At 36.7% G+C, this 11,923-nt stretch overlaps 1 protein-coding gene across 1 annotated transcript in view; it reads right to left on the bottom strand.

Moving 5' to 3' along the window:
- The window catches only part of LOC139727619 (furin-like), a 67,214-nt gene extending 57,265 nt beyond the window's left edge, over positions 1 to 9,949 (bottom strand). Inside the window, exons 1-2 of the mRNA XM_071638602.1 lie at positions 9,604 to 9,949; positions 7,810 to 7,911 (exon numbers count right to left, since the gene is read on the bottom strand). Of these exons, the coding sequence (XP_071494703.1) occupies positions 7,810 to 7,911; positions 9,604 to 9,783 (282 nt within the window). The 5' untranslated portion in view covers positions 9,784 to 9,949. The remainder of the gene's footprint in view (positions 1 to 7,809; positions 7,912 to 9,603) is intronic.
- Positions 9,950 to 11,923: the final 1,974 nt, after the last annotated feature.

An 11,923-nucleotide genomic window follows, 5' to 3' on the forward strand; every position in this document is an offset into this window, starting at 1 on the left:
GTCTACCGGTACTTCAAATTCTCATAGCTAGGACCCACTTTTACAGTGTTTGCCTTCTCTAGATAATGATTTAAGATAATAATATAAATATTTGATGGCTTTGTTTCAAGGAATACCAGGGAATAATGTACTTGGGCAATTCCACGGTAAATGGGTAGTTTTATGCACTCTAGACATAGAGCAATTTCATTTGAATATATTTGTTTTAATCATCTTTTTTTGTTTATTTCGTGAATGAATGTGGCAAGGTGAAATAAAATATTCAACCTCGTTGAGTCTTTTTGTCATTTTTTTGTGATCTGCTGGTTTGTTTGTTTTTATTTAATATTGTTGATAATGTGCAAATTTGAAATAAAAATTGACATAAATTGTAACTTGTATAAAATAAATTTTCTTAGAAGACACGCACCCTGGATGGATTATAATTCAAAATTTATCGTCAATGCACCGAGAAATCATTTTCTTGTTCGCCCTGAACGATTACACGAGTTTTGAGAGAGTGGAAAGCAAGCTGGACCAAAAAGGTCGGCGTTCTGTCCTACTTCAGTTACGTACGTTCGGCCTCAATTTCGTTTGGTTTCCAGGCGTCAGAGTGCAGTTATTTTGTGTTACATACACTTTGCTGACCACAGTTTCAAGTTAGGTTTCACTAGTTCAACAGAAGATTAAATCAAATATTTAATATCCGTATTCAAAGTTACCAAATTCAATTTTCTGTCCACGCCGCGAACGTACGTAACTGCTGGTTGAGACACTCCAGAGTCGTTCGATTTAACACGGAAACGCCGACACTACCCTGAAGTTAGACATCTGCTTTCGGTTTCGCGCCAAAAGCATAGCTGTCTTTTCAGAACATTTAGTTATCTAGCTTCAGCTTCCGTTTCTAATTCTGTCCAGTATGTTACGTGCGTTCAGTGGGTACGCTCCGCTTGGTGGGACGCACGAACGGTGGACAGAATCGACAATCGGTCTTCGTTACGTGTGTTCGCACGCGCGTAACTCAGACAGATCGTTCCCATGTCTTGCTTACCTGCTCGTTTCGCGCCGTTCTGTCCGAGGTTGCGTATCGTTCGCATGAAATTTCCCGTGTTATGTCTGCATTGCGTACAATCCAGCATCGACTGCTCAGATCTGAATATGACGGAGGTGATTACGACTCTCGCTGACAAAAGGTAAATTTTGCATTCTAGAGTAGAATCTTCCGTATTTCTAGGATTAATGGCCCTGCTGGCATTATTAGAAATTCTTTTGAGATTCTCTGTATGCTTGCTTTCACTACTCGTTTTCGAGTTCACACGGACGATAACTGAGCCAAGTCCCACATGTGTTATTTTTTGTCAGTAAATTCTTCGTTGCTTCCAGCTTCAAACAATCTTTCTTTTCATCTTTTCGTAATATTTTTTCCTCAAAATAAAACCAAAATGACAGTGACAGAACAGCAATGAACGAAAGCTAAGTCAAGAGTGGTACTTAAAATGGCTGAATACAAGTTTAACTCCACTGTCCATCGTGAGCTGACGCACTGTAACCGTGTTAACGTTAACTCGCTATTCAGTTTACGAAACGAGTGTAACTGTAACATTTTAATATTGAATTTCGAAAGCCAGGCTAGCGCTACGCTAGTGACATGAGTCCTAAGTGCAAGTGTAACCACACGATATCGTTAGTGTATGTAGACACCCATGATCAAACAAGTTAGAAAAGAAAATTTACCAGGCCTACATCGGGATTTGACTTGATTTATTTCTGCCTAAGCAAAGTGCAAACTCGACTTCTAACGTTGTTAAAGTTGTCCTTCAGCCACATGATGAGCTCATGGATTGCAGTTCTCTCATGATATGATTAATTTATTTAGATTCTATTTCTATGTTTTGATGTAGACTAGACAACTAGCAACTGATGTGAGAAGCTGTGCTGCCCTGTTCTGCACCTTTTAGTAGTGATTCAATCTGTGTCTTGAGTGACCAGAGCGTCCCTTTGATGATCATGCTGATGCCCAGCCTGTCTGCTTTCCAGTGTTACGGTGAGGTGTATATACATATTTTTGTGATTTTGCGGGAGGGCTCGTTGGAGCTAAGTGACCCTGACTCAATGTACAATATGTCCATAACACCCTGTCTTTTGTGGCCTGGACAGTTATCTGTGCAGAGCCTCATTCCAGCTGTCGCACCATCCACCATGCATGTTTGCTCTTTGCTGGCCTGTGTCGTGTCCTAAAAACGATCCCTGTCATGAAATCAGCCCCAAATCTTTCTGCTCTAATAAATATATGACATGACCAAAGTTCCGCAACTTCACTTCGCAGAAATTCTGCGATGTTATGTTTATTTACAGAACTATTTTGTATTTATTTAATGAAGATTATAAATTTGTATTGCATACATGAATTAATGACCACTAAGCAAATTGTGTAGGAGATATTAAATCTCTTTCTACAGTGGAAAACAAACATTACAAGTAACAGTAATACCTTTCAAAGAAGCCATGACCTCCATATTTTTAATGCCATGCTATTATGTATTGTAAATATTTTATTTGTAGATGTCATAGAACTGGTACATGTGTAGTCTTCATGTTGTTGTCTTCCATGATATTTTGGTCCATTGTCATGTAGCCACATGTGTGCATGCACTGTATTTGGGGTTTTCTTCTGATACGATTATCACTATAGAAGCTGCGTGGCCCTGTTCTACAGCTCGTGGTGGAGATTTTCTGAGTGCCCAGAGCATCCCTTCATCATGACTAGCCTGTCTGCTTTTCAGTGATAAGGTGTGAATGCATATTTTAATTTCATTATGTAATCTTCCTTTTTTTTTTTTTTGGCCAAAAAGGCTGCTACATTGGCACTCTTAAATATATTAAGGGTGCATAATATATATATATATATATATATATTTTCTTTTTTCCAGACCATGACAAAAAAAAAAGTTCCTTTTATGTACATGACTAGTTCTTATTCATTTTTAAAGTATATAAATTTATAGTGCATACATGAATAAATGATTGCAGAGCAATTTGTGTAGGATGTTTGTAGGAGATATTGAATTGCTTTCTACAGTGTGAAACAAACAGTGATTGTTACCCTTCAAAGATAGAAGCCATGGCCTCCATATTTTTTGACACTATGGCATATTCTTTTTTATTATAAAGATTTTATCATAGATATCTTTTTGAATGATTATGTACAATTATAGTTAGCCCTCCTTTTGTTGTTTTTGGTAATATCTTTATCCGTTGTCGTGTAGCCATATCTGTGGTTATCGGGGTTTTCACCCTATGTTACTATCATTCTATTTATAGAAGCTGCATTGCCGTGTTCTACAGCGTTTGGTGGAAATTTTTTAAATCTCTGAGTGCCCAGAGCATCTTTTCATCATGCCAAGCATGTTTGCTTTCCAGTGATAAGGTATGTATGCATATTTTCATGAAGTTGCAATCAATTCTCGGTATCGCCAGTGCGCAAAAAAATTCTGTGCATGCTGAAGAGCTCTGTCACAGATACACTTTGGGATTCTTTTGTGCCCTTGTTCACTTCTGGTTGTCTCACGCTAAGAGGTCGCAGTTCCCATATGATTCAATGGAGTTAATTGTCTGCTTTTCCATTGCCATCCCTTTTTTCTTGGTTAAAATTCAGCTTAAAAGAGTTGGAAGTTTTTAAGTTTTACTGATTCAATGTGCTGGTCACATGATGGAAAGCGAAGAAATCTTCAACAAAAATACCTCTGGATAAAGATAGAGCATGATCTGAGTGCATGAGCAGCCAAAACCAGGTCAAGTTTGTCCTGTAAGCTATCTCATAATGCATCTAAAACACTGCTCTCCGCACGGCAACTAGGTATTGGCGATACCAAGAATTACACCTATCCTTTTTTTTTTTTTTTAAACTTTGGCCAGGAAAGGTTGCTAGGTGGGTTGATAGATTGGAGGTCAACTTTTATTTTTCTATGATAAACATACATTGCTTTTATGTACAGAAGTATTCTGTATTTATTTCCCAAAATCTATAAATATTGCATACATTACTAAATAATCAAACAGAAAAGAAATTCAAGAGGGCAAACATTGTGCAGAGGTGTTGATACTCAATTGCTGTCTGCAGCAAAAAATAGATATTACACATTACCTTTCGAAGATAGCGATAACTCACGGCCTCCTCCAAATTTCTATAATCCTATACAAGTGTATTCAAAACTTATTGGAAATGTTTTATTATTAGATGTCATTGAATGAAGATTGTTAGATAAAACACAGCTCTTCAAATTGGATGGCTACACATACTTTTGTGGTCTACAGTAACAGGTTTTTTTTTTCTAAAATTCCATTTTTAAAAAAAATAAGAGTCTACTGTATTTGTAGTTTGTGTATTTTATTGCTTGGTTTACGGAATAACTATGCAGCAAAATGTTTTAACTATATTTCAATTGCGGGTGACATGTACATGGCTTTTGAACAATCTTTTATCTGCACTCAGTATGTAGGAATATTCCAAACTTTCAAAAATTGTGATAAAACGAACTCAATATATGTATTTGTTGATTATGTATGTATAATTTTTTTTTTTTTTTTTTTTTGACAGGTAAAAGACATCCTGGATGATGACTTGATGAGGAAACCAAGGCATGGAGTTTTCAAGTGGTTGTTCAAAGACAACCTCTCCGGAGAATCTACAAACAATATCCTGTGCAGAATGCCTGATCCCATTCTCTTGGAGGAGCAAAGCACCACAAGACAGCAGTTGTTGTTGTTTTTTCTTCAAGTTGTAAACTATATCAGATATGACTTGAGCTTTTAATTTTTTGCAAGATACAATGTACTAAGAAACCACTTATGAAATTTTTATGAGCATACAATTCTACAAGGAATTCAAAGTTTAGCTTATGAAACATGGTCTTCAAATGGCTGAGGTATGAAACCACAAATTAAACCAATGTTACTTAAATAGAAGATCTGGGTTTCAACTTTTATGAGGATCACTTTGTTCAACTTTCTTTTTGGATATCTCAGCCTTTTCAAAACTGATTTTCACTTAAGTAAACTTTCAATGCCTTTAAGAGAACCTATATGCTATTTCAAAAAGTTAAAAGCTGAGTCATCACCTAAATCAATACTTACCATCCCTTTTGTTGTAAAGCAAGATATAAACAGGGATACAACTGAATAAAAAAGTTGTTACATTAGCTGCTTTGTTTCTTACTGTGGCTGATGAACATTAAGGCGATACAAGAACGAACAATGTCAGTTTTTATTGTGTTCAGAGCCTGTATGTTGATTGAGTTTGGAATATGATGACTGAAATTCCAGGATGGGCCTTATACACCATTTGAATGCATATGTATCGAATGGGCGGGCACATAAAAAGGGTGGGTTTTTTTGTGCGTGTGTTTTTTTTTTTTTGTGTCTAATTTACAAATCAACGCATAGATTGTAAAGTTAAGAGTTCTCCGACAGTACCTGAACATTTCGGAAAGTGTTATTCTTCGAAAACAGTTGATGGCACATTAACTTTTTTATGTTTCTTACTGTGACTGATTTACATTAAAGGTCCAGTTTACCTTTGGGAGCAGTGATTTGAAATATGTTCAAGATATCACATTTGATGCATATAGTGTCAGTCTGTTGTATCACAATATCCTACCATTTAAAATGTTTGCAATAAAGCCGAAAGTATAAGGAGATATCAGTATTATTCTTGATAATAATATGTTTCTTAACTATGGCTGATGGACATTAAGGCGATAGAAGAGTGAACAATGCAAGTTTAATTCTTGTTTATGGAGCCTGTATGAGTCTAGATACACCATATAAAAATGTACACTGCATTGAATTGGCAGGCAAAGAAAAGGGTGCTTTCAAATTCATGGAATTTTTCTGTCAAGATGTTTTCATTGCTGTCAGGCAGAAGCTCGGTGGTCTAGTGGAGATGACGCCTGTCCGGAGATCAGGGGGTCGTAGGTTCAAATCCTGCTCGAGTATGTACGTCCATGATTTATTAATTTTTTTTTCTGCTGTCAGGCAGAAACTCGATGGTCTAGTGGAGATGACGCCTGTCCGGAGATCAGGGGGTCGTAGGTTCAAATCCTGCTCGAGTATGTACGCCCATGATTTTTTATATCATGGCTACTATAGAAACACTGAACAATTCAGAAAGTGTCATTCTTTGTGTATTGATTTCCTATTAGGATTATTTCCGTAATGAATGTTACAACTATTCATTTTCAAATGAATGTAAATTGAAATGAATAGATTTAACTGTTGCACTAGTTATCAAATAAGTTTCTTTTCACATTGATATCAGCTATTGGTACATTAACTGCTTTATGTTTCTGACTGTGGCTGATGGACATTAAATGCAATAGAAAAATGAACAATGCAAGTTTTAATTCTTGTTTCCAAAGCCTGTGTGTTGATTGAGTTTGGGATGTGATGACTGAAATTCTAGTTAATTCCTTATAAACTGTATCAATACATTTGTATGTAATTTTGTATCAGTAAAAAAAAAAATCACTTTAGTTTTAAATTTGGACAGGCAAATACAATCCACTTGATTTACATGTATGTGTATGTAGGAATATCAATTCAAGGTGTAATGGACACGAAATGGTAACTGCTGACCCAATGACAACAGCAAAATGCTCCTTTGCATACAGTATTTCGATATTTCAGCCGTTGTATATACAATGTACTGCACATTGGGGTTTAAAATGAACTACACAATATACTGGAGAATGGGAGTGTATTGTATACCTTGGAAATTAAAAAACTCTGTAAAGTTCAAGTTTCTGTCCTACTCTTGTGTTACATACGTTCACCACTAATGCAGTGATACATGTCATATCATGTACTTTGGAATTTCAAGAAACTCTATGCCAATGAAGCTTTGGCTTTTCCTCACACACACATGCACCCATACAGATATGAATATGACAACAGTTTGCCCGATTATGGAGGAACTTAGTACAAACATGATCTCACCTTTCGGATATGATGCACAAATTTTCTGGCATTAATCATGAATGCACACTTCAAAATGACACAAATAATGAATGTTTTCACAAATATGGACACCCTAAATTGTTCTTATCATAATGTATCAGCACAATAAATAGTGTCAGATGATTTGAAATCAATATTTGTATTCTTTGTATGAGGAATCCATCATTCCAATATTTCTGTCCTACTCTATGTGTTACACGCGTTCGCCCCATAGCTATTACACATGTCTTACTTACATACCCACTCAAGCTCTATTTGAATACAAAGTTATCTTTTCCTACTTAAAAATATTTAATATAGGTATTAGGCAACCAAACTCTGAAATATGGATACTCTGAAGACAATTTTAATTTTTCATGTTTTTCCAACCTAAAACTACCCATTTACTGTGGAAATGCCCACTTGATAGGGCAAATATTGCACTCATCCTCGATTATAAACTCCATATAAACTCCAAATTTTATTGTCCAAGAATGGAAATTCATTTTGCCCAATTGATCGTGGGCCCGGCAGCCACTGAGCAGCGCCAGATCGACATTGCTCTAACCTTTTCAACTGTTGAACGGCAAACAAGGTAGCAGCAACTCCAATCTTTTAACGTCTTTTGGTATGACGCAGCCGGGGTTTGAACCCACGACCTCCCGATTGTGAGGGCAGCCGCTCTACTCACTGAGCCAACACATCGGATTTGTGCAATATTGACCCCAATGGATACAATATCAACTTGCATTTCATTTTAATGCTGAAAACAAAAAGACCAGCATGGCTTATTCACAATCATCCACCAGCTTCATTAAATTGTCAAATATGACTTACCTTCGGCTCCTCTGACAAATGCACACGTCGAACTTGGCTGTGATCTGCCGATCTCTTAACTGTATGGTGATGGTCCATTAAGTGGTAATGGTCCTGAAATATCTGTGAACACAGAAAGTTAAAAAAAGATATTTATTTGCAAAAAGTATATAATGCTGACTTATACTGCACTGATATCAACATACACGTATCAAATCTACAGTTTTCTCCTCCTCTATTTATGCCAAGGATAACTGTGTTTAAATATAAAGTGTAAATAAAATCATTTTGATGCTTTTTTTTTCTATCCCTTGCAGTATACAATGTAGATGAATATCACATCTTTATAGTAGCACTGTCAATACTTCACACTTGCCATTTTTAGCGAAAAAAGCAAATCTTTACTTTTGCTCTAGTGTCACACATCAAGAAATAAGCAAAACTTTCCATCCTATAAAACATTGAACATATAAATTGCAGACCCCCCCCCCCCCCCCATGTATGTATTGTGATCAATGCAGGGAGGGACAGATGTTTACTGTAAGAGGTCACATCAAATTCCTCAGATAGCATTTGCCAATATTTAAATCAGTTCGTGACACAAAATCACAAATCATTGAAAACTTGAGTGGGAATCTCAATGACATGAAGAGAGCTACAACCACTTACTGTCACTAATGATCTAATACAAGATCATTATAATCATTACCTCAGTTATATATCCTGCAGGCATAATATCTCCAAACACAGATTTGGTCAAATATGTATTTTACCTCATGAACTGATTTTGTGCATGCAGTTACTAAGTAGTATCCACTAACGATGGTTTCATTTTTACAAATCAACAGACCTGTGCATTCATGAAAACCTTCAACATGCTGTACGTATGTAAATATTCCTCTTGTCCCTAAAATAGAGTGCAATTTATCATCTTAAAGGTCATGAAGGTAGGGATTTCATTTTTTGCTTCTTTCAAAGTAAATAAAACTATCAATACTCATAACCGTTCTCATTGCAAATTTAAATCTTTCAAAATTGCCATCCTGGTCCCAATTCACCACACAAAATATGTATACATGCTGTATGGCATACTGTGTATGTGTCATTGTTTTTACATGCATGCAATAATTTCTCAAGTCAACTGATTTACTTCGTGAAATCAATAAGGTTCTCATAAATATATCGTTTCCCATAATAAATATTAATAATCACTACTCTTCTCCTGAAAACGGCTCATGTATTTGTAGTGAATATTTTTCATCACGTCATTAAATTTACTGTTCTTGATCACAGATCCACTCGCAGTCACAAAATTGCTTTTACTAACTTACATTACAATTCCCAATTCAGAAAATACAAGGCATAATATTCTATACAGTACCATATTATGGGTAAACTCAGCCTAGCGCGTAAACTTGGTTATTTCTTGGGCATAATTACAAGTGGCCGAGTTTACCACTAGGGAGGACACCAGCAAGGCAAGCAACTAGGCCAGGTTTACCCATAACTTAAGTCTAACTATTAATTTACAGCTGGTATATCAGGAATTAGATTCTAGTGTGGAAGTTACTTTCAAACTATGCCCAATGGCCCAATGCATACCAATTGTAAATTTTGGGCTGTAACCATTACGTGTTGAAAACCCTTTTGTGCCTGTAACCATTATGCATTAGTTACATGTAAAAAGCAGATTTAACTTTTTTAAGACGATGGATGTTTTGTTACGCCACAAATGGGAGAGAATGAAGTGGCAATATTTCTGATTATTACTTCAAAATACTTATAAAAAAGTAGTCTCTCATAAACGATACTTACTTCACCGAGATAAACAAATCCCAAATTTTCTGCAACATTTTGTGCCTGTGCCGGACCACCTTCAATGTGCACAGCATATGTGTTCGTGTAGAAATCTCCAGACGATGAAAGGCATTGTACTTCACACAACACAACAAACAATATTAGAAGAAACGTCCTTCTCAACAGCTGCACATCCATCGCTCGACGTTTCTGACAAAATATGTCCACTTTACTCAATTTCTGGAAGCTGATCGGAACCAAATATTCTCTAGCAAAACTTAATCTATGGGAAATTAATGAACAATGACAATGCCACGAAATAGTAGGGGTATAATAATACGGTCAGAGTGGTTCCTAATCTGTAGATTCCATCCGTTCCATGTAGCAGTGAAGGGCAGTTTCTGCAGCGCAGCAGTGCGAGCCGTGAGCCGCGATAGTTTCTACGCGTGTACGCTGGGCAGAAGAAAGGTTGTGCTCGCTCCAGCCAGTCAGCTGATAATACGGAATCCAAGCACTAGGAGAGAGAGAGGAAGGCAGTAATAACAAGCAAAGCTGATTTTCTCAATCTTCTCTTAACAGCGACGTTAGGTCAAAGTCTACGGAGAGCGGCGGATACTAGTATACTGTCACTCAGAGAGCAGTGCAGCGAAATAAAGAGAGGCACAGAAATAACTGCCGGTAGCTGTAGGCATTCATTCTCTGTCTGGAAACGTTCGTCGCGTATGCAGATTTACGATGCAAGGCATCACGTCAGTTTCTGGTAGAGAACTTTTTGCGTATAACCCACAATGTACTTCCGGTTTCAAGAGACAGCGTATGACGTCATGTTTGAATTGTTGTGCCAGCTCTAACAGCAACTACAAACCATTACACCATCCATACACCTAGTATTCACTTGACTTTTATCTTTTTATCAGTCTATCATTTCAACAGGATTTTTTTTTTTTGGATAAATGATGATACGTACACTTCAAATAGATGTAATGGAGAAATTTGTATGAATACACATTTACACTATCAAACGCTTAGATGTGTGAATTCAAGTGTGTACAGTAACAGATGTTCTGTGGGTTTATGAAAGAATAATTGCTTATTTTTCGGCACAACAAAAACAACCACAGAGGGATTGATGCTACACTGGAGGGGGGGGGGTGGGGTGGCGGCACCGGGCGCCCTCCCCCTTTATTTATTTATTTATTATTTTAGTAAATAATAGAAATAGAAACAAAATGAAAGGGGGTACGTGCACCCCCCTTATTTCTTTTTTAATCCATCTTTGTCAGCCGATTGTAGAAATTGCACTGAAGCGTTATTCTTTTCTTTTGCTTGTGGCACGAAAAATATTTTGTTAGCCCCACCCCCCCCCCCCCCTTTACGGAATTCCTGGAATCGCCACTGCGTGCTCTCCCCTCCGACGGGCGGGAAGAATTTCGGGACAGAGCCCTCTTAGTCATGGGTTTCCTTGCCGTTTGTTTGTTACGGTTTGTTTGTTGGTTTGTTTGTTTGTTTGTTTGCGTTTTGTTTATTTTTGCTAAAACCCCAGCCCGCGGTCCCTGTGCTATAAGACTATCATTGTTCTTATTATGCTTTCTACAGAGGGAGCTGTTTAATTAGATTTGATTTGATTTGATTTGATTTGATTTGATTTGATTTGATTTGATTTGATTTGATTTATTCTCTGTATGCCATTTTTCAAATACGTCAATTTTCTGCAACTTCATTAATATTGTACAAAATAACAGCAGTATACTTTCAACAATATTATCATCATTTTCATCAACTATACAATACATCTGTAAACAGTGTAATATAATTACATGAGTTACATCTTAATTTGCATACAGAGTGGATACCCGACTGATATACAAAAGATTAGAGGGGAAGTCGCCCAATTCATCGTCATAGTACTATTAGTAAATAAACAAACGTAGAAAAGATCAGTGAAAATTGGACAACCTCGGCAACCTTCGTGCAGTGCCTAAAAACTTCAGTCAGGAAAATTACATACTTTTCATTCTAATGAGGTTTGGACAGAAAAAAAATCTTGTCTACAGAGGGCAGCATTACGAATTTTAACTGTCCAGTGCTCACTTATTGAACAAAATTTTCCTATCTCCATAAACTTTCGCCAAGACTACTATAGTGTTTCTTATATTTCTCTGCCGATAAGTTCGTTCGCTGAGTTTTTGACATATTGGTTAAACCCGTCAGTCGTAGTGAGATTTGATATAGGAAGGATATTGCAACTCATTGACAAATTGCCCTACATCGACGTAAAAAATCGACCGAAGAATTTCATGAATTTGAGGGAGGATGTTACTGATAGTATTGACAATGT

This window comes from Diadema antillarum, unplaced genomic scaffold (genome assembly GCF_040938485.1).
Source record: "Diadema antillarum isolate AM-2024a unplaced genomic scaffold, OU_Dant_1.0 seq00000136_RagTag, whole genome shotgun sequence".
Lineage (NCBI taxonomy): Eukaryota > Metazoa > Echinodermata > Echinoidea > Diadematoida > Diadematidae > Diadema > Diadema antillarum.